This window comes from Ixodes scapularis, unplaced genomic scaffold (assembly GCF_016920785.2).
Source record: "Ixodes scapularis isolate PalLabHiFi unplaced genomic scaffold, ASM1692078v2 PGA_scaffold1__304_contigs__length_218370807, whole genome shotgun sequence".
In the NCBI taxonomy this organism is placed as follows: domain Eukaryota; kingdom Metazoa; phylum Arthropoda; class Arachnida; order Ixodida; family Ixodidae; genus Ixodes; species Ixodes scapularis.
The window spans coordinates 170,704,841-170,728,202 of record NW_024609846.1 but is presented as its reverse complement, the minus strand read 5'-3'; the positions used below and the strand labels follow the sequence as shown (position 1 = coordinate 170,728,202).

The 23,362-nt window shown below is 48.3% G+C and overlaps 1 protein-coding gene across 1 annotated transcript in view; it reads left to right on the top strand.

Moving 5' to 3' along the window:
• LOC8039566 overlaps positions 1-23,362 on the top strand; it is a 298,351-nt gene that overhangs the window by 226,746 nt on the left and 48,243 nt on the right. Inside the window, exon 14 of the mRNA XM_042290402.1 lies at positions 12,170-12,276. Within this exon, the coding sequence (XP_042146336.1) occupies positions 12,170-12,276 (107 nt within the window). The remainder of the gene's footprint in view (positions 1-12,169; positions 12,277-23,362) is intronic.

The following is a 23,362-nucleotide window of genomic DNA, read 5'->3' as shown; positions in this document are numbered from 1 at the left end:
TTTTTCCGCTAGATTTAGTGGGAAAATTTTTCCGCTAGATTTAGTGGGGAAATTTTTTCGCTAGATTTAGCGGGGAAATTTACCCATAATGCACCGCGCAATTACGCCGACAGCGACGGCGACGCCGACGCCGCTCAAGCCGGAAACGGGCGCCTAAGAGCTGCGCTCTAAAACTTGGTTCTAACGTTACAATGTATAGCCAATGCAAAATGCAGGTGTCCCAGCTTACCTTGATGTGTTTCTGTAGATTAGAGATTGTTGTTCTTGCTAATGACAATGTGTGTTTTTTGTTCTTTTTTTGGCAAGGACAGTATGCACTGAAACTCTAGTTTTCCGTTCTTCTTAATGCCCTAAATTTTGAACATCTCATTAAGAGATGGCCACGGAGACGACGGACACTCCATGAACGAAAACTCGAACAGTGAGAGAAAAAGTGGCGGTTACGGGCTATCGATCGTTCATCGGTTATCACTTCCATACCAATATTCGTGAAGGCCAGGGGAGGGGAGGGCACAGAGAGCGAGAGAAGCGGGGGCCATCGGTCTCACAAAACGATAGAGTATCACACTACTTTCACGCGTTCCCTCTCTCTGTCAGCACTCCTTAGATGGCCTACCCGCCCCCCCCCCCCTCCCCTTTATGTTGACAGTTTACTGTGAAGTGAGGAGTGGACTTGACCACCATGCCCCGACAAATAAACCAAAAGAAGTATCGTCCGTATTCCTCGAAGACGACGCTCTTTGCCTCGCGCCGGAGGCTCTTCAGCCGTGCCTCAAGAGACTGCTAGAATACAGCAGCGCACATCAAAGACAAAGAGAATTCGACCACCTCGCGCGAGGCTACATCGTTTGTTACGCGAGTTGTGAACCCGCGTATTGGGGAGGGGGGGGGGGGGGTATGGTCCCGCGTTTCATGTCTGTGTAGGTGGCGGGAGACGTCGAAGAAGTTGGAAAGTGTGAAACGGTGTAAAATACAAAAAACGAATAAACACGAAGCGCTTTCTCCTGCCCGGGAGAAGAAGAAAAACACGACGGAAGGCGACGGAGAGCCTACTCAGCGTTTTCTTACTTGATATTTGTCTTTCGTATATTTGTACATGCCTTGCCCGTTTTACTAGTGGTTCTAGTAACCGGTCATACAAAAAATCGTGTTTTATTTTCGGCTATTCTCCACTTTCTGATGTTTTCTATTTTGTTGAACCTGCTCTCTTTATGATGCTGAATCTTCTGCTCGTATTGCTCTAGTTATTGAATTAGCCTCATATTTTTTAAGAAGTGACGAGTAATTAAAATAATGCGTTACCAATATTTTCTAACCAAATTACATTACGAATTACTTCCGAAAAAGAGTAACACGGCAGTTACAAAATTAGTTGAACAAGTAACAGATTATAAGTAATTCGTTACTTGTAACGGATGACTTCCCAAGTCTGCTAAATATCAGTGCGTTATATTTTAACCGGACGACGCGCAAGCCTCCTCCTCCTACGGGGGCACCCCGTGGTACCGAACGCGCCCAGCATGTGACGAAATCGTGACGTCGTCGGTTCTGTTAAGCTTCTGCCTTACGACTTGTCAGTGCCTCTAAAAGATTTTTTGCAGTCGAATTACAACATATAATTGGTGCGAACAGTTTCAGTTAGTTATAAAAGTAGTTTTATTTAGTACTTTAGATGAGAAAAGAAACAAATGCACAAAAAATGACCTGTCGAGATACCCGCCACCAAGCGGTGGAAAAGGCGGCGCAAACTGGAAAGGGGTAGTGGAATTATGCGCCGGTTGTATCTTCTGATGAAATGGGAGGCCGGGTACTCCAGGAGACGTCGGAGACATCTTTATGCTCCAGAAACCAAGCATACGTGTCGCGCGATGCGCGTGGCATAAAACTATATACAGACAGTCACACCTAGTAGTCTGCGTGGGAACCACTAAGATTAATATATACAAAACGAAACTAGGTTACAAGAACTCCCTCCCACTTAGGATTAGAATCACTCAAGTTCAAAACGATCAGGTGGAGGCCTAGTTCTGGTACTACGCCTGAGTGCTACATTGGCATGAGTAGGCGACCCTGAGTAAGCTGGATGTGGTGATGTATTGCTGACCACATCTGAGCTCTGAGTGTCCGCATGACCGGCTTGAACCATGGGAGGCTCACAAGGAACAGAAGCATCACATACATCAGCATCATGACGCAACGACACACGTGCCTCAAATGGCATTTCAGAGCAGCATTCTTGAAACGACCGCCTCAGATGGTCAACATGCACAAAACGCACTTGTCCGTTCACCAACACCAGATCAAGTCATTGGAGACTTGACACACTTGATTGTTTCTTGCCACCACTTCACAGTTTCTCCACGCACCGTTCTCGCGAACACGCGGTCACCCACCGAGAACACTTTCCGTGCACACCTTCGCTTATTAGAGGCACACTTGGTTTTTTAAACATTTCCTGCATCGCCATTTTCATGTCTGGTTTTACAAGAGATAACCTTGTCCTTTGTTTCCTCCCCAAGAACAACTCAGCGGGAGTTTTCTCTGTGAAAGTTTGAGGAGAAGTTCTATAAGCAAAGAGAAAGTTGTCAGGGCGATGTTGCATAGACCTTTTTCTGATTATGCTGCTGGTCCTCTAGAAGTTGTTTTAACAGTGATTTCTTTACTGTTTGAACAGCCCGCTCTGCTGCGCCCTTTGATTGTGGATCATAGGGTGGGGTGAGGGTGTGCTTCACACCATTGCTACGCAGAAAATCGGTGAACTCTTTCGAGAGAAATTGCGGCCCATTGCCAGCTACAATCTCTACTGGTAGTCCGTGTGCTGCAAACTATCCCCTGACTGTCTCGATGGTTTGCTGCGCGGTGGTTGATGTCATTATCTTAACTTCTAACCACTTCGAGTAAGAGTTCACCGCAAGCAACCAAGTCTTGCCTTCCTTCTCTGCAAAGTCTAAATGTGCCCTTTCGCACTTGTTAGTACACCATCTCCATGGCTGCAGAGTGGAAGGCTGTCCAATCGACACAACGCTCTGGCACACACAGCACCGCTTCGCTACATCTTCGAGATGTTTGTCCATGCCTGGCCACCAGACCATGGCTCTTGCGACTGCTTTCATCTTTGTGATGTCCATCTGTTGCTCATGCAACAAGCTAAGGATGTCATCTTGAAGGGACTTTGGGACAATTACTCTGTTGTCCCACACAAGACAACCCATGTCGACAGAGAGCTCAAACTTTCGAACGAAAAATGGCTGATACTCAACAGATAATTTTTGAAGCCAACCTTGACAGGTCATTTCTCGTACAACACTCAAGACTTTGTCTTTTGCCGTTTCCCGTTCGACATCTTTTGAGGTTACTGAAAGTTCACTCGCAGGTGAGAAATAAAATATCTCATCTGAGTTGTCAGTCGTACTGAGCATGGGTAACATTGACAGGCCATCAGCGTGATTGATGGTTTTTCCCAACTTGTTAACAATGCAGTAACTGTAGTCTGCCAGGAATGTCCGTCAGCGATGAATGCGGGCCACAGCCACTGCACTAGCGGATCGCTTCGTCTGAAAAAGTACCGTCAAGGGCTGGTGGTCCGTTACAACGTTGAAGGTGCGTCCAAAATAGTACTTCTGAAAGTTTTTAACTCCAAAAACAATTGCAAGCGCCTCTTTCTCGATGTGGGCATAGTTACGCTCTGCAGGCGACATCGATCTAGATGCAAATGCGATTGGTTTTTCGACACCGTCTATCATGTGGGACAACATCGTTCTAAGACCATACGCCGATGCGTCACATGTCACTAAAACTCTTTGTGCACATCATACAGCTCCAAGATCTGACTCTGACAAAGAAGCTTTCTACACGCGTTAAAGCTGTTAGCACATTGGCTTGACTATTCCCACTCATTCCTTTGTCGCAGAAGGGCGTGCATAAACTCTAGCAGAGTAGCCAAATTTGGCAAAAATCTTGCGTAATAGTCTACACGTCTTAAAAATGCCTTAAGCTGGGTCAGATTCGTTGGTTCGGGGGCTTTGCGAATCGCCTCCACTTTTTCTTCTGTTTGATGTAACACCCTACTATCCAGCATGTGTCCTAGGTACTGAACTTGGCTCCTGAAAGAACTTGTATTTTCCAACATTCATCCCGATGCTGTGAGTGCTCAGATTCTGCAGCACCTGCTCCACTCGGGTGTAGCATTCTTTCTGGTCTTTGCCAGTACCGAGCAAATCATCCAATTAACAGGCGGCACCAGGTATACCTTGTAGGATCTGATCTATGACTGCCTAAAACATGGCAGGTGCAATTGTTTCCCCGTACGGCAATCTCCTGAATCTGAGCAGGCCCAAATGAGGGTTTACAGCTAGCAGCTCTTATGCTTTCTCGTCGACTTCAAGTTGCAAGCATGCCTTGGAAAGATCCAGTACTGAGAAAACGGTGCCACCAACAAAGGACGCAAAAATGTCCACGGGAACTTTTATGTTGGGGTTCACAGTCACCCGATAGTCACCACAGAGCCGAACAGCAGTGCTGTTTTTCTTTGGCACCATGACCAAGGGCGTAGCCCAGGCACTGTGTCTCACTCAAAAAATGACACCAGCTTTTTCTAAGTCTTTCATCTCTTTCTCAACCACCTCCGACATAGCGTAGGGGACTGGTCTCGCCTTACAGAACTCGGGGTTAGCATCCTCGTGCACAACAATGCTACCCTGAAAACCCTTAATCGCGTAATACCTTGGCTCAAACACATCAGGGAAATTTTCTTTTAAGGACTTTTTTTTGTTGAGAAATTTTTCCCCGTCTAGTGAATTCACCTGCACAAGCTCGGGCCAGTCTAGTCTGATTTTGGCAAGCCAATCTCGGCCAAGAAGAGTCGGCATGCGTCCTTCATACTGGTTCTTAGCTATCTCTAGCGGCAAGTGGTACGCCTGACTTTATACTCTACTCTGACTTTTACGCTACCTTTCACAGGCACTGGCGTCCCGTTGTTGCTGTATTGTAAATTACGGGAAAGGGGGAAATGGCCGTTCGGAAGTGTATTCTCCCATGACGGTTAAAAGACTCGTTCAGACGGGGAGAAAGGAGTTAAAGAGGAGTGTTAGTGGGTGGGTGAGAAGATTTTTGGCGATGCGTGTAAGGGGCTTCTAATAGCTAACAGCATTGGTTTGAGGAAATGTGTTTTGCAGGGGTACGTTAGATGTCGCCTGCCGGGTCTGTTTACCTGTACGTCAATGTAGACACGAACGAAAAAAAAAACAGAAGAGATAAAAAAAAGCAAAACCACACTCCCGTCAGCACAAAGTTTGTCGGGGAACTGTTTCACTGGGGTCGTACATCGGCGTCCACATGACAGTTATAGTCTGGCGCGTTCAGTTCAGTCGATGTTGTCTCTCATGAAGATGTTCCGGATCAGGGTGTAAGATAGACAGGTGGGGAAACGAAAGCCAAATGAGCGACCGAATTGTGTACCCCTCGGTTTTCTCTTTTTCTGTGGCGCCATCTATGTGGAGCACCGCGAACTCTCACTCCGGGTGAGCGAACGGTGGCGACCGGCTAAACTGACGGAGAAGGTTTCTCGTGGATTTTCAATGGAGGACTGTCGTACTCTCGGTTTATTTTGCGAACTCTCCCATAGAGTTCCATGCAAATTCGATTCCAATTTTTTTCTTCTCGCCGCAGCGCCATCTGTCGCAATTCGGGGGTACTCGCAAGCAGACGAGTACACAATCCGGTCACGCCGCTGCGGTAGGTTTCTATGGGCCGTTTCCCCACCTGTCTATCTTACACCCTGTTCCGGATGCATCAAACGTCACAGCGTGAGGAATGCCAAGATCAGAGCCGAGTTGCGAGGTCACTCGCTTGAAGGAACTCTAGCAGGGCTTTTTAAGTAAGTTCGACGCCCCGCTTTCTTCCAGTCGGGAAGATTAGCCGGTGGTACGTCATAACCGCTGCCCTAGCAGTCTGTAGAGTGTTGGGAAGTGTGGCTCTGGCGCTATCATATTTTAGACATGTCCATTTTAGACGTGTTCTGTGTCCTCTGGAATCTTGCAAATGTCGCAGTTGGGATCTATTGTTCGTGAAATCTTGTGAAGGGTCTTTCTTGTGAAGGGACATCGAGCTTGTAAGCGGCAAGAGTCTCTTCGGTTGAGCTTGAACTCCGCGACGAGAGGAGGGGGATTACTCACGGCGACTCCACTGGGTAAGTGCGGCATCCTCGCAATCATATGTACGAGTCTTCTGGCCTCGCTGAATCTTGAAATGAAAAAATCTTGGGGAATCTTGACGATGAGCCTCAGCGGCAAGAAAATCGGCTTCTTCGTTGCCTTTGATGCCGCAGTGGGAGGGAATCCACTGGAAGGCGAGACGCCATCCTTTAGCTTCGAGTTTGTGGGCTATATGAGCAGCCTCTTGTGCCAAGGGTGGGCTGTTCTCCAGATTTTCCAAGTGGCAAAGAGCATTGCGAGAATCTGTAAAAATTACGGCCCCCCAGGCTTTAGCTTTGTTAACGCCTCAAGAGCCTTACAAATGGCTAGCAACTCAGCTGTCGTTGATGTAGTCCAAAAATTCAGCCTTCCAGCCTGCTCCACTCCAATCGATGGAATCACGAAGGCTGCTGTGGGCGTCGCCGTCTCGGGGATGGTTGACCCATCTGTAAAAACATGCAACCAGTTGTTATATCTTGTGTCGATCTCGTCTGTGGCGATCGATCGAGCCACGAAGAAGGATACCGATCTTTTTTGCTGTAGACATGGGAGAGTAGTGTGTGCCGGCGGTGGTGGGAAGTGTCGTTTAGGGGATCCGATCTGGAGCTTAAATTCCGCTACAGTCATTCCAAGGTGGGATAGTGGTCGGGAAAGAAGCTTGACCAGGTAGGATGCTGCTGAGGGGGCTTCATGCAGTCGTACAACATGCCACATTGCTCGTTCCCTTGCATGAAGCGAGATGGTTGTTGCCCATGTCTCCACAAGTGTATACATTTTCGGAAAACCGTGGAAGCCCCACACATAATCTAAGGGCACATCGGTGGAATCGTTCCAGCTGTTGCATTTGAGGTCTCCCTATTTGCAAAGAGTGGCACAGCATATAATATTCGTAAAAGAATGAGTCCGCGGTACAGTGCAAGGAGGCCTTGTGGAGAGGTTCCGAAGCTTTTCCGACGAAAGCATCGTATGACGTTGATGAGGTGATGACATTGCGTGAGGAGGCGGTTTGCTTCGGGGAGCCAGGTTACATGATTGTCTAGCAGGACACCCAAATACCGGCGAGTCGTGACTTGCAGTAAAGGTGTGTTGTTGATTTTCGGCGCATTAGCAACGGGGGTGTGCTAGGGGCGCCGTTAGGACGATAACACAAGATAGCTGTCTTTGAGACGGATAGGGTAAGTCCAAGTGAAGAAACAACGACCAGAAAAGGAAGCGAAAAAGCATTATGGGGTTATTCCGTATTTTCACGCAATTTCTCATAACCTTAAAGCATGCGCAAAAAAATTTGGGATCGATGCAGTGTTTAAGTCCGACTTTAAACTGAACCGTTTGACACCTTTTCAAACGAATCAGAAAGTGTGTCAGAAAGCGCACCGTGATTAATTGGTTGATTGCAAGGAACGTGTAGTCTATGAAATAACACTGGAATGCGGTTTCAAGTATGTGGGTCAAACGGCAAGGTGTGTAAAGGATAGATTGGTAGAGCACAAAAGAAATGTAAAAGTAAACGCACCCAATTCGGAGATAGCTAAACACATTAGTGAGTGCAACGATTGTACTGCACATTGGTCGCAAACTGACATTGCGCACAGAGAGCGCAACAACACTAAGAGGCTCATAAGAGAGACAGGTCGTATCAAATCCATCGGTAATTGTATCAGCCATGCTTCGGTGCAACTCGGACGTAGTTCCAAGAAATTTCTTAAAATGTAATGTTTTTTTGTTTTTTTTTTTTTTGTAAATGAAATGATTCATTTTGCGGGCAGCGGTTCAGTTCTCGTTTATATAAAGCACAGCCCTTTCAGACTCCGGGTGGAAAGGAAGTGGTCAGTGTGTTTCTTTTGTTGTGGTTGTTTTTTTTCAAGATCACAAGTTTTCAGTTTGGGATTGAGGTCACCGTTTACGGTTGAGGTGAAGACCAGTGTGGGTAGAATCGTATAACAAAGGCTGACTTTGTGACGTCGGTGGTCGGTGATTAGGTTGTGGATATATAAGGCTTCGAGGAAATAAACGCAGTAGCTAAGTTGGAGACGTTCTTTTCCCTGTCTTTTTTCATCAACCAAGTTTCCCAGCTTTTACCACAGTCTCGGCTATTCTACATCAGGACCAAAAAAATGTGGACACAAAACTCTGGACAGCTACCGCCATCTATGAGCAACAACGGCTACCAGACAACCGCACTGTTGGTTGCCTGGTTGCCGCCGTCGCTGATAGATGGCGGAAACTTTCCACTCTGGTTTTCACCAGAGTGGAAAGGCTGAATTTCTCTAGGCGTCGTCCTGGAAGCCGTCCTCGAGCGTCATAGAAGTCGTCCTTGAGGTCGCCCTAGACGTCGTCCTTGAGGTCCTCCGAGAGCTTATACTCGAGGTCGTCCTAGAAGTCATCCTTGAGGTCGCCCTAGACGTCGTCCTCGAGGTCGTTCTAGAAGTCGTCCTTGAGGTCGTCTTAAAGGTTGTCCCAGAGGTCGTCCTAAACGTTATCCTTGAGGTCTTTTAGGCGTCGTCCCTGCGGTCGTCCTCGAGGTCGTCCTAGAAATCGTCCTTGAGTTTGTCCTCGACGTCGTCCTCTAGGCGTCGTCCTTGAGGTCGTCCAAGAAGTCGTCTTCGAGGTTGTCCCCATGTAGTACAGCTTCGCTGGTCTTCCTTCTTCACCAGAGTGAAAAGGCTGAAAGTTTTTTTTTTTTTTTTTTTGAATTTGAATTTGATTGAAATTTGTATTCTTTCCACCCGGAAACCGCCGGTCGAGAAATGGCCGATTTCAGGCGCTCTCAATGTCTCTTCTATGGCCACGTGCCGTTCAGATGGAGCCGTACCAAATTTTTCCGAAGTCCTGGGTGATCTAATGCAGACATTCAATATTAAGAATAAAAAAGAAAATACTCAAGCACCATTTCCCATATTTCGTTGTTTGGATGTAGTTACGGCTTATAGTGCTGCATCCAACAGTCCCATCCCCGGCCCTGGTCGGAAAATACCAAACATCGCGAGTATTGCGTCTCGCTCAAGAAGGACATTTAACTTACGGACAGCAACAGCCGGAGAGCGGCAGGGCGCCGCTCGGACGGCTCGATCCAGCCAGCCATATCCTCTCTATTCTCCGTTTCAACCTACGGTGGACTAAAGCCCAATGCTACAGGCCGCCGGGACCAAACCAATGACGAGCCTGTTAGAAACCACGTGGTCTGTATGCTCCGTCGTACGTATATCATTGCGCCAAGACGCGTCATGCGGAGGCGAGTTTTTCGACTGCTTATCGAGCCTTAGCGGCGGCTCCGCTCCGTTTGCTTGCTACTACTGAACACTACCGAAGGAATTAAATACCTTCTGGAAGCGATGTGGCGAAGAAAACCCGGGGTCAGGACCAGTGGCCATTAAGAAATCAAGATGAGTCGGATGGAGTGGTCGACACGGGGGCGTATGTGCGGACCACATGTGGTAGGGAGATACGGGTTCGGGTACGTACACAAAGATTATATTGGATATAATTGTTATGGGCTAAGGTGGAACGACTTTATGACAGTGTTGCCTGCGCGCCCTCCAACTTCTCCAAACAGTTAACATGCTTACGAAATATGGCATTGAATGTTTACGAGACTAAATACCAGGTACGTTTATGCTTCATCAATATAAAATAGAACGTTATCACAACAGAGAACCATACGGGTAAGATGAGTGTTCTTCGTACTCTGCTTATCGATATTTCTCTCGCGCACTTTTTTGCGGATGCAAGCTTTTCTGAAGTAGTACTCCGCCCGGCCAGCCTTCGGGCCCTAGTTCATCTTAGGGTGAAACAGAGTATAGACGGCTTGATCCAACCAGACAACCAGCCAGTCATAGCCTTGTGACCAAACGCTTCCATGTTTTCAGTTGCCGTATCTCTAATGGCGCGTTCTCAACCGCAAAGCAGCTGGGATCGAGCGGTTAAAGTGCGTTTTTGCCAACCGCTTCGGGACCGATTTGCCCTAACCGCTTCCGCGAACCGCAATGTGGCAACCAATCGCAACGCGGCGTTGACGTGACGTCAGTGTCTTTTGAAACAAGATGGCATCTGTCGCCGATGAGGCATCCAAGGCGCTGTAGTCCTAGCGTTGAAGCAGACAAATCAACGAAGAAACGTGATGTTCACGTCCGTCACTTGAATTTGCCGCGAAACGAACTGACCCATAATCTTAACGGACTTCGCTCTGGTGATTTGGTTCGGGTAAGAGTTTGTTTAACATTCGGGGTGACGAAGACCGTCGCTCTCTGGCTTGTTAGCAGAGAGTTCTCGTAGACCGCGTTTCCCACTCCACTAAGCCCTCCGCAACGAAGACACCGCTACTTCGTTTGCGCGCCGATGGCCCTAAGCATAGAGTTCCGGGCATCGTAGCTGGTTGAACAGAACGTTGCGGGACGGCGAAAGCGATCTACCAAAACTCCCTCTTTGCTCGTAGAATATCAGAACCCGCCGCCGATCGACAGAAATGGCAGCTTTCGTAACCACTAAGGCAGTCGCGTGAACTATTGAAAGCTTTCGACACCGTTCATGATTACCACAAAGGCCGATAGAGACGTCGCGAGCCCAATTGCTTGGCCCCAACACACTATTGCACAGCTGCCAAGGTACCTGCGCTAGCACGACCTGTATCGTTTACTGCTACAAAAAGGAATAAAGTGAACCTATTACGTACTAGACGATGCACAGAATCCATATGGCGTTTATTTGAGCTTAATGTCAAACAAAAAGTACAAATCCATCGAGGTGCGAGTGACAAGAGGAGAATCCGCCACCAACGAAGCCACAACCGGCTAGCACCGAACACATTCCCCGCACCGCGGTTCACCAGTACCGCTCACAACTCCGAAAATGATAAGAGCGAACGATGCAGGGGAAAAGCTGGCCCTCTATCCCGAAGACAAGGTCAGCTATTCATGCGGGAAGGGTCAACCTCGAAGGAAGGGTCGGTGGCATCCTCTTCTGAGTCAGCAAGGCGCGCCTACGCCTGGCTTGGCTTTGCTTGTGTACGAAGCCGGGGATCGCAGGAGGGTTTTGCCGGGTCTATGCCTCTTTTTTCACCTCCCGAAACTCATAATGCGTGCAAACAGTGTGAAGAAAAATTTTAAAATAGCTCAATGTTGGCTTTGGGTCGTTGATTAAACTAGATTTTGCATTGTAAAACAGGGTTGCCGAACGCAAGTCTCAAGAGATCACCCGTGATCGCCGAGAAACCGCCAACCGTATATAGGTGTGTGAACGGTGTCGCTCGTGAACCTCATTCGCAACCGCTTCACAAATGCAGCTCAACCACCGGTGTGAATGCGCCATAAGTCGCGCGCCCAAAAAACGAAGAAACAAAAAAAAAAAACTGGTAGGGAGCGATAGCCACGTGACTTCCGGCAACTCTCTCCTACGAACCTCCGCGCACATGTTTCGGTTTCGAGCGGTTGAGTGTTTTTGCTTTATTAAAAAATATACGTGACTCCGTAGCAAAATATCGATTGTGTCGTCTCCTGACACCATAATAAATCACCTAACAAAAACAAAATATATATACAAAAACATGTTTCGCACGTGTCGGGACACTGACACCCCGCAAAACATGTTTTTATGGAGAGACATAGGGCGAGAGTTAATCAGCATGGCACCCGGCGACATTATTCGCCGAAAGTGCAAACCACCCTATAGACCGCCTGCTCGTGCCTGCCAGGAGCGTCACTCTCTGGGAAGCACGGCGAAATTTGTTGGTTTCGGCATCGCCTTCATTAGACGTTTTCTAAAAAGCTAAGCTGAATTTAGAGATATTACATAGCATGCCGAGAAAAGTAAGCTCCGGGTTTTCGGTTCGTTGGGATAGCTTATGAAATCTCTTTGACGCAACATATCACTTCATGGTCCCTTTGAGACAAAACTTGACCGCTCTCCTGGTTCGAATTCTACGCCCTCGTGACCCCTGCTTCACTTCCCGACGACAGGAGCAGACCTTCGCCCTGAAACCGGAGCTGCTGAAGCACCTGATCAACTACTCCTTTTCCCCGGACAGCATGATCATTGACTGCCAGATGAGCACCACGTCCGATGTCTGCCGAAGTTTCCCCTGCAGGAAGCTGTGAGTGAATGCGCGCAATGCCCTTCTTCGTGTTTCCTGCACTCTGTTCTCGTTTCGCAGGGAAATTCTCATCTCTAGAGCCGTAGTGGAAAAAAGAAAGATTGTCGGCATTGCCGCCGTTTGTTTGCGTCCAGCCCACTTTGTGCTATAGGTTATCGAGGCTTGCGTAACCTCCGAAATGTTTCCCGCTGTAAAGCTTCTTGCGCAAAAGCGTGCGAATGCAACAGTCGCGTCCGCGTGCTCTCGAAGCCGCGCGAGGCTGCAGCACTATCGAAGCTCCAGCCTTGACAACCTAGCACAAAAGAGTTGATGCCGAGTATAGGTTAAAGGGAAACTCCGGCCGAAACTTAAAATTAAATAAATTACTGATATCGCTGTAGTGACACAAAATACGACCCCAGCCAAAATATAACGTCCGTGGGACGCCGCATTCTCAACTAATGCCGATGGTAAAAATTCGACCCGCCGCGAGCCGCTGCTCCTTAGCGGGTGGCCAGCGGGTTGCCGATTGCTAAAGCAACATTGGGCCGTGACGTCAGTATCGTTCTCTTTTTTTCCTCCGGTACGGGCGTTGTGCGGAGTGCGCTTCTTTGAGCCGCTACCACCGCTTCTTCGGCTTGTGATTGGCGTGTTTAGCCGTTGCTTTTATCTGTAGCACGTGTAGCTTCGGTCTAGCCTTTGGTTTATTTGCTTGTGTGGACTCCAAGACTCGATTTCGCGAGCAACTCGGTGCTCCCAAGACTGCCCCGCTGCTCCTCGAAAGATGCCGAGTGCAACCTGTAGCGCTGTGGGCTGCTCAAACAACCCGCTGCGCAACGTACGGAGGTGCTTTTTCACAAGTTTCTAACGGACCAGTAATTGGAGAAGGTGTCGGTGAACACTGTTCGACGAGTGGACTTTGGACTTCGGCTTTTACGCGCCCGATGAAAAAAGAACGAAAAAACAGACGTGTACAGCCCAGCACACGTGTGTTCGGGCGCCGCGGCCCGCGCCGGAGAGCCTCAAAGGTTCGTGTCTGGGACTGACCCGCAGCGCGAAAGCGAGAGGGCCCCCAGTACTGTACGTCACTGGCAGCGCGGCGAAGAGCAATGCCGCTCCATCCACGGAGCCCCGATGACAATTTAGGCCTAGCGACGAGTACGGCATAGCGCACCCCTATTGAAAATTCCATCAAGCTACGTAATTTGGGACACTGACTGCCAGTCAGCAGCCTTGGTGGAACCTGGTGGACCATCAACGTCATCTGATGGTCCATCAGATGACGTCTGACTGCCACTGCCAAGGGAATTTCATCATCAGGGGCAGCATTTATATAAGAGTAAAGCTATACGCACTCATAAATATCGCCAAATGCCTCGATAAAACAAAATGTTCGAGAAAAAGAAAAAAAAAAGAAAAAAAGCAGGACCACCGCGGATTGAACTTGCGACCGCTGCGTACAAATCGGAAACACTAACCGCTATGCTACGCCACTTTTTTTTTTTTATTTATTTCCTGTTTAACATTGGTGGCATACATAGTTATCAAGATAGACTGAATAGGTAAAACCATCAGCCTACCTGGCTAATGTCACAGCTAGAAGTCTTTGATGGAGGACAAATCCTCCAGAAGTGGCAGCCACTCAGGTTGAGGCTGCTGCGCCCTGTACAGCTCTTTAAGGAAACACATGTGTTCTACAAAATACTTATACACTGGCCGCACATCGATATCCGCATGACGTACTGCCATACGACATCGCCATATACTGTGCAGTCCCATGAGCATGAACATATCATAAGGCACAGAAGCAGCTTCTACAGACAGGAACCGAATGCCGTGGGACGTTAAAGGGAGGTCTTTTTTTATAGTCCTTTGAAGGACGTCCCAAAAAAACACTGCGTCCCAGCAGTCCAGGAACACATGTTCAATGGTCTCTGGCTTCTTGCACAATAAGCAGTTTTCTGACCATGCCACTGGTATGCCCTTTTCAACTAACCAAGCTTTTACAGGAAGCGATCCGCTATGTAACTTTAAAAAAAATGTTTTCGTGCACGCGGGAATTACCATTTTCTTGACTCTTTTTAGAACATCCTTCCCTGTGCCTGCGCTGTACAGCGATCGATACAAAGGTGTGGGAAAAAGCAACTCGATCAAGTCCTTCGACAACCGCTTGCGTGACACGCCAGACAAATATTCTAAGGAAAAACGTGTTGCCAAAAACCGATAGGCCTCGATAACTTCCTTCAAATAACCCTGAACACCAAAGCAGACTTCATCGTTCGTCGCTACGATAAACTCGGGCAGCAGATTGCGCAGCCTTACCTGAATTACAGTGCGTAAAAAAGGGTCTCTTTGGTCTCGAAGAAAAAGGAACCTGTTGACCAGCTGTCTAATAAACAAATGCGAAAGGCCGAGACCGCCGGACTTGACTCGACGAAAGAGATTTGATCGACTTGATCTTTCCCACGCCGAACACCAAATAAAAACAGCAAACACCCGATGCATGCGCTGAATATTGATCCGTGAACAATGCAAAACTTGCAAAACATACCACAGCTTGGCAGCCAAAAAAATGTTGCACACAGTTGCACGCGAAAAAAATGGACAAGCACTTCCCTCCCCATTTCAGAGTCTTTGCACGAAGAGATTCAGTTTCATCGTGCCAGTACTGGTCGCTGGTGCGATAATGTTCCAAAGGCACTCCGAGATAACGTACCGGCGTGGGGGACCATACAATGCCCTCAAACACAGTCGGCACGGAGGGCCAATTACCGAGCCAAAAACCGGTACACTTGTGCCAGTTTACCGCACTACACGTGTGCTCACAAAAGCTTTTGGTTACCTCAACTGCTCTTCGAACACTTTCTTCGTCGACACAAAAAATAGCTACGTCATCTGCGTAAGACAGAATGCGCACTTCGGTTGCTTGCAGCCTAAACCCACGCAGATGACTATCATTGATAATGCTTAAGCAAAAAGGTTCAATGAAAATACAAAAGAGTAACGGCGAAAGTGGACAACCCTGTCTCACTGACGAAAAAAGCCTAATACGCTCACTGACACGCTTGTTGACAACAAGGCTGGTGGCGCAGTTTTTATACGCCATCTGCACACCATCGCATAAAACGGAACCCAGATTCACGTGCTTTAAGATAGAAAAAAGAATTTGGTGAGACACGCGATCGAAAGCTTTTTCTAGACCAACTTGCAGTAGTGCCACCTTACGGTCCAAACTATCACAGCATTCTAAAATACTACGTGCAACATGAATGTTTGTAACAATACTTCTTCCCTTGATACCACACGTCTGGTGTGGGCCGACAATCATATCTATAACACTTTGTAGCCTGTCAGCGAGAATTTTCATGAAAATCTTATAATCAACATTCGTCAAAGTAATTGGACGATAAGAACCAACGAGACGTAGCTTTTCGCGATCATCACTTTTCGGAATAAAAATGGTGTGCGTGTACAAAAAAGATGGAGGCAAACAACTCAAATCGTACGCTTCCCTGAACACTCCATACAAAAAAGGTGCAATTTGGTCTTTGAAAGCCTTGTAGACCTCCGCTCCTAAACCATCCGGACCGGGCGATTTTCCGATTTTTAAATTTTCGATCGCCTTTTCGATTTCCCCCAACATTACTGGCTGCTCTAATCTCTCCCTCACGTCGTCCTCTAGTTTTGGCATTAACGGCAAAAATTGTGTCTGGAACCCGTCTTTATTGGGGGCACGAAGACTAAAAAGCCCCTTATAGCAGTCTACGAACGCGCATTCGATTAGTTCTTTATCGCTGGTTACAGTTCCGTGGTACAAAATTTCGCTGATCTCATTTTTACTGGCGTACGTCTTTTCTACCCCGAGGGCTCGTTTTGTTGGTATCTCGCCAAGTTATAACCGTTTTAATCGCGCGCGCACCATGGCCCCTTTGTACCGTTCCGTATCGAGAGCCTCAAGTTTCTTTTTCAAACTGACTATGTCATCAGAGAAAAAGCCGGGCATACGACATTCTTCCTGCAGCAACCTTTGTAGCAGTTGGCTTAACTCTTTTGTTTCTTTTTCTTTTTCGTGTTTCAATATGCTGGACCGTTCAAGTGCTCTCATTTTTAAGTCTTGCTTAAATAATTCCCATTTTTCTCCGAAGCCTCCCACTTTTCTGCTGGCGAAATCGTCGAGACTTTCACGCACCCCCTTTACAAAAGGATCATCTTCTAAAAGCTTTGTATTAAATTTCCATAAATCCTAATTGAACTTTTTAGGAGATTCTCTAGGTGAACAGAGCATAAAAGAAACAAGGCAGTGGTCACTGAAAGAAACATGATCTACTGAATAAAACTTGCAGGCGCCGATGATTTCCAGAGAGACGTACGCTCTGTCCAGGCGCGCGTGACTCGCTCCCTGAAAGTGCGTGAACTGTAAGGAGCTCGCTCTTGACGCACAGTGGGCGACGTCTTCTAATTCGCCTAGCTGGACCAATTCTCTCAAGAAGACTGCGCTAGCATCTCTGTACCTTGCGCTGTTAGATCGGTCGCCTGGAGCACAAACACAATTGAAATCGTCTAGCGAAATGACAAGGCGGTCAGTCGTAACATACTGGATAATGTTTTCGAAAAAAACTAATCTATCTTCTACCTTATTCGGAGCATAAATGCACAATACGCGAAACTTGTAACTTGAAAACAAGAAATCACACACTATCAATCGTCCGATCTCGCAGCTAATTACTTTTTCGACATTTCCGATAGATTTTCGAAGAAACAAAAGGCAGCCCCCCGAATTACCAACAGCGTGACTGACACACACATTGTACCTCGACTCAAACAGGCGGACCATGCACTCCGTCTGGTCATCGCTCTCAATTTTTGACTCTTGTACCGCAACAATATTGAGATCTTTTTCAACGAAAAGGCGGTTCAGCTGACATTGTTTGCGCCTTGCACTTAAGCCTCGTACGTTCATAGTGCCCACGCGTAAGGACCTTTCAAGGATCATAAGAAATTAGAGTGAGGCCAGACGAAGGCTACTGGACTTACAAAGGGGCGTTGAAAGTCGGGATGAAAAAAAGCTCACTGCGTCGGCTCGTGTTGCCGAGTTGGAGACACAGGCTGAAGCTTGTACCGTCCTATTTTCCCCCTTTCACCGTGCCATTCCCGTTCGAAGCGCCTCGGCAGATGCTCCACGCCGAGAGAGTCTGTGTCGTCCAGCCGACGCTTTGTCGCCGTAGCGTCGACTTCCATGGACGTGAGGACCTCGTCTTGCTTGGAGACAGCAGGATCTCGGTGCTTATTTGTTCCCTCGGGGTCGCTTGAAGTACTCTTTACTGTCTTGGGAATAGTGCCCTGGGTCTGCTCGGGAGTTGTCTTCGGGGACGGTTGTGCAGTAGGCGCTTCCGGTGACGCCTTGCTTGAAATCCCGTTGTCAATAGCTGCTTGGCTGGCTGGGCGCATAGCTGCACTGGCGGTGGTACCGGTGCTGCGGCCCGCTCGGTCTCGTCTTCGTCCATTATCAACTCGGACGTTTCCGGCACGGTGTCGCTGCCAGTGACGCGAGCGTACGTCCTGACACAGTCTCTTTTTTCGTGCCCGAAACCTCGGCATTCAGAGCACCACGGCGCCCTACAGTCCCGCCGAATGTGACCCGTGCGCCGGCAACGGAGGCAGATGGGCGAGCGCCCGGGGACCACCACCAGTACCGAGCCGCCAAAGAAGCGGAGCTGGTGTGGCAACTTTTCCAGCGATACATCTTGGCGGAGGGTCAAGGCGACAGTCAGCGTCGTAGATTCAACGCCGACGAGCCCGTTCAGCTTCCAAATCTCCCGGACGACCTCCTTCACCTCGCCGTACGGCTCGAAGGCGCGACGGACGGTGTCGACGGGCACGTCGAAGGTCACCCAGTGAAGTTTCACCTTGATATCCCGCCGGTATGGGTCGATCACTAGGCAGCGCCGACCCTTTACCTGAAGTTCGCCGGCGTGAAGCAGCTTGCTCTTGGCCTCCGAGTTCTTCATCTTGGCGAGCCAGACATGACCCATCTGATACGCCCCCAGACCGGCCAAGTCTTGTAGAACCCCCATTTGGTTTAAAGGAGTCACAAAATCTTCTGCCCTGTAAGGCCGACCACCGGTGTCACAATGCAGCACTACGCTGTTCTTCATTATTTCTCCTGTTGGCAGCGTCGGCAAAATAACAGAGTCATCCCGGGCGGCGTTGCCCTTATCAGAATCACCCCGGCCAAGGCCGGTTGTTATCGCCGCTCCTGACGAGCGATCCATCGCACGTCCGCACTGCTCGGCAGCCGGAAGTGGACCCGCTATGCTACGCCACCGCTACAGAAAATCGATTTGACTATTCGTTTTATACGAGATGCTTCGGCTGCAAATGTAGTTAAGCCGTCACCATGTTATGAAAGCACTGGTACATCACTCGCCGTACTTCAGTTCTACTCACCTGCCATGTAGAGTACTTTCGTGTCGTAGAATGATCCTTTTGTTCGCGCGTCATCAGCCCAGTAGACCTGGTACACCTTGTCGTCTTTAACTACACCGCTAAAGTCCCTTACATCGTCGGAACTCACAACAGGCTGGGTCTTGTCGAGTAGAAATTCTACTAAAACATAAGACATTGTAGAGCCCGGGCAGGATCGACAGGTTGGAGCAAGCGGGCAAACAAAACGAGTCGAGAGCGATCGTTCATGAAAGCTCGGCGAAGCCTCCATGGGTGAAGCGAAGTGCGAAGTGTCGCGTTCAACGCTTCGGCGGCTTCGGCAACCCCCGGACATTTTCCATAGGGCCAATGGAGTCGAGTTTTGTACAGTAGCGCCGAATTCCTCGTCCGTGGTGGGGGGCTCTCATTACTTGAACGAGTTAACTTATTATTTTATATTCGGTAAATTGTAAAATTGTATTAAGAGCTAACCATGCTATTAATAAAATATCTGGCTTACTTTTCAAAACGACTTCTATATACACGTTTGGGACGTAGTAGCTTACTTTGAAGCCGTTTCTAAGCCAAGCCGTAAAGAATCCAACATGGCGTTTCTTTATTTTTGTAGGGTGGTTCTCGTATGGATCGCTTCGGGGTCGTGCTGGAGCCTGGATCCAGGCTCCTGAGCATCACGCCCGGTCCCGGTAGTGTAATAATAGGGACTTTTAGCAAACCGTGTTCCGCGTACCGCACTATCGGAGCCTTTGAAGCATGCTTTTAAGTGCGCGCCCCGCTGTCACGGTATCACTCCGGGTCCGCGCCATGTTTCAAAGGCTCCGATAGTGCAGTACGCGGAACACGGTAACAGTTCGCTAAAAGTCCCTAACGTAATATACGATGTGCGATTTCGCTTTCAGCTGTATAAGGTGCGTAGTCATGTGTGTTCGTTGTTCTTCTGTTTCGAGGCGTCCCGCCGTCCAGTAAGGAATCCAGAGCTGCGACTGAAATATTTCGAGGCACATTTATTGCACAGATACTAAAACGGAATTAAGTACAGCACTGCACCTGCATACGCGCAAAAATAAAACATTGACAAAATCATTTCGTCAACCTCGCCCACAAGCTCCAGTTTCACATCGCCAGCACCTCTCTGTCATCTGTGCACGATCTCATCACTTCATTATTACATGCGGCGCCGCACACCTTCTTGGGAATGGGCTTTATCACTAATTTTATCACTATCACTTCTTGGGAATGGTCACTAACATATATCTTTACAAGTGTACACATTAAACCACATAATTACGCATTCAACATGCCAAGTTGGATCAGCTGCTCACTGTGAAAGTAAAGTTGTTCACTGATTTAAGAAATATAAGCCACTTAGGTGGCCCCCAGCAATCATTAGCTTCATTTTTACATATTCAAAGCTTCTCACGCAAGCAAGATGAAAATGTGAAATAAAGCTTCGAAAAATGGCACTCAACAGGCTGTATAACTGGTTGGGAACCACGAAGTGTCCAAAGCTTTCTTCCTCCTTAAGACAACGTTCAAATGCTCGTTCCATATGTCCCAGCATCTGTAATGACAATGTGGTCATGATGTTTAAAATTTTAAGCTGATTTAAAACGAAACAAATGTCCATCTACAGAGAACAAACTAATGGCATAATGCCGTTGTCGCACCCGGAACCATGCAGAAATAAATGAAACTTCAAATTAATACATAGGAAGCCTCATTCTTTCTTTTTATTATCCGCCGTCTGTTCGAGGACCGCCAAAGACCATTTTCAAGATTAAACCCAATTGTTACACTTTAAATAAGCAGTTGTGCACAAATCGAAGTGGGGCTAAGTGTATACCATTAACTTCATTAAAACCGTACTTGTTCCGGGGGAAAGCATATGTTTTTACTGCGAGAACGAGCCTGCAAACTAACAGCTATGGGCAGCAAAAGTTTAATGGTAAGTTCGCTGAGCAAATAAAACTGAGTACGGGAGATACATACTCACCTGCCTTATCTTGAAAAAAAAAAATGAACAAACAAAAACTTGTGGTCTTGGCATTTGCGCTGTTCGTGCACCATCGGGATATGGCCACGTAAAATGCACCTCTCAACAGTCTCTGAAAGTTCGCACCAAAATATCCATCGAGTTCGACAGGCGCGCGGAACGCCGGAGCGCGAAACCACGCTCGCACGACCCTTGGGTAAACAAAACCACGCGACGCCGCCGTCCGCCGTTACGAAGTTTCAAATTTGGCCGAGGGTAGAGCGAGGGGGGGGGGGGGGGGGGGAGGGGGCAGCGGCGCCTTTCAGGGCTCCGGCGAGGCCACGAACAGAAAGAAATATATAAAATAAATTGCATTTTATTTTCATGGTGCGGTGAAGACGTTTTGTTGAAATTACTGTTAGCGGACAAAGTTCTATATTTGTATTTTTGTATTAATGAGAGCCCCCCACCACCTAAGCGCTGCTGCCGGTGGAGACGCTATGCACAGCGCCGCTGATGGTGGCGACGCTAATGTCAGCGCCGCGAAACTGGGACTGTGACCGGGGGTTGGCTTCGGCGGGCTTCTGATCAAGGTTGTCGGTCGGTTGCGTGTCACATCTCTAACGTCAGCGGTTTTATGGGCTCACGTCCCGAAATCGTTTTCTCGTGCATAGATTACTTTTCGTATTCATAGATTTGACGAAATAGTGGTATCCGAACGAACTTTACGTCCTTTGACCGTACTTCTGTCTGCACGTCAAAGCTTTCTGACGTACAGTCAGAGACAATCGATGTACAGTCAGAATCACCACCAGGACATCCTAATGGCATTTCGTGGCGGCCGACTGCCACCAGGAAACCATCAGAAAGCCGACAAGCGGGGTCTGACTGGAGTTTGACTGTCGGTCAGAGTAACTTGTTGTCCAATCAGACATTCTTGACGTACAGTCAGGCACAGTCAGCGGTCCACTAGAAAACATTGACTGCCAAACAGCGTTACATTGATGGATTTTTCCTTCGGGACGCACGGTGGCGGCCGCCGAGTACGACACCGAACGATTTCCCTCGTTTTCCAGTCGCTAGCTTTTGGGTATACGCACGAACTCTTGCTACATATGCTGGATAACTACCACTTATACAGAATTAAAACAAAATCATCTTACCTCCTATCTTTAGACGGCTAGCGCAACAGAGGTAGGTGCCGCTCGGCCTGCGTACTCGTTGAACGAGAACGATCCTGACGTCACGTTCACATAGCGGCTGATTTCCAGTGTTGCCATGGCCTCGAGCGGCTAGTTTCGGTTTTGTTGGCCGCGCCCCAAACAAAACTTTGAGGCGTCGATATCTTTAAAACTACGCACAATAACGAGAGAATAATTACACCTTGCAATTCAGGGACGCTGACTGCACTAAAAACAGTCATAATCCCAAAATCGAAAGTATGGACCGGAGTTGCCCTTTAACGCAAAATCGAGGGATAAAATAGTTATCTTAGGCTTCCACGTGAAAAACAGACCTCTTTCAAAATGATGACCTCCTCTGGCGAACTGAAAACGCTACGCAGCTGCTCGTGCCAGAGGCATAATCAATCTGATCAGCGCGCTACTTTTTTCTAATGTTAGCATGCAAATGCAGGTGAATGTACGCGATTATTATAATATTGCACGTTACACGGTGTTGGCTGTTTCATCATATAGCAGTGCGTTCCATAGCTCAGAGACGCTGATGTAACCGCACTGACATTACAGCGCGGTTATGGGCTCTTACCACCACAGGAAATGATTCCCGTTGTTGATGTTGTAGTTGTTGATGTTGCAGTAGCTGTGGTTGTTGATGTTGTGGTTGGCGATTTATGGCGTCCGTCGTCGATGCTGCCAAATCCTTGAAAAAGATCGCCCGCCACCCGCGAGAATCGAAGCTGGGTCCGTTGCGGGCGGAGGGGAGGCGTAATTTTTGTAGTACCCGATGCTCACTTGATGCGTCTCTCTGTAAGACGAAAATTCCGAGGACACCTGAATACTTCTTACGAGTTGTGAATGCGAGAGCATGAATGTCGTTCTTCGCGCCGCGGCCGCTTCTGATATTTTCGGCTCCGCGACCGCGTCCGATCCTCTCGGCGTCCCGGCCGCTCTAGTCCTCTCGGCGGGGGCCGCAGCGCCATGGAGTGTACAGTGGCGTTCCTTGGAACTATCGCGCGCGCGATCAAATGGAAGGTTATCCATCGATTTGTTGCTATAGGATTCGCTCCGTAATACAGGGGAATTTAGGTGCCGTTTGCGCGGCTTCAAAAGCTGATAACGCCGGCTCGCTCCACAGGACAGCTAATGTTTGCGCATTCTAGCCGATAACAAAATGCCGTTGCAGCACTGTTAATGCCAAGAGCTCGTGCCGGAAGACGCATCTTCCCGCGTTCCGAAACAAAAAGGCTCGAGGTACTCCTAAGCACTTCTTATGAGTTGTGAATGCGAAAGATGTACGCCGCTCATCCGCTACCTTCTTTTTTTTTCTTTTTTACTTCCGTCGACGATCGAGCGCGCACGCTGACCTTGGGCATGGAGCGGTGGAGCCGCTGCCTCGCGGACACGCAGCGCCATGGGGTGGCGGTCATTGAAACTGACGCGCAGCGGCCAATGAAAGCCTCGTTGACGCGCGCCAGCCAATGGGACCGAAGCCGAAATCCATCTGCTCTACTCC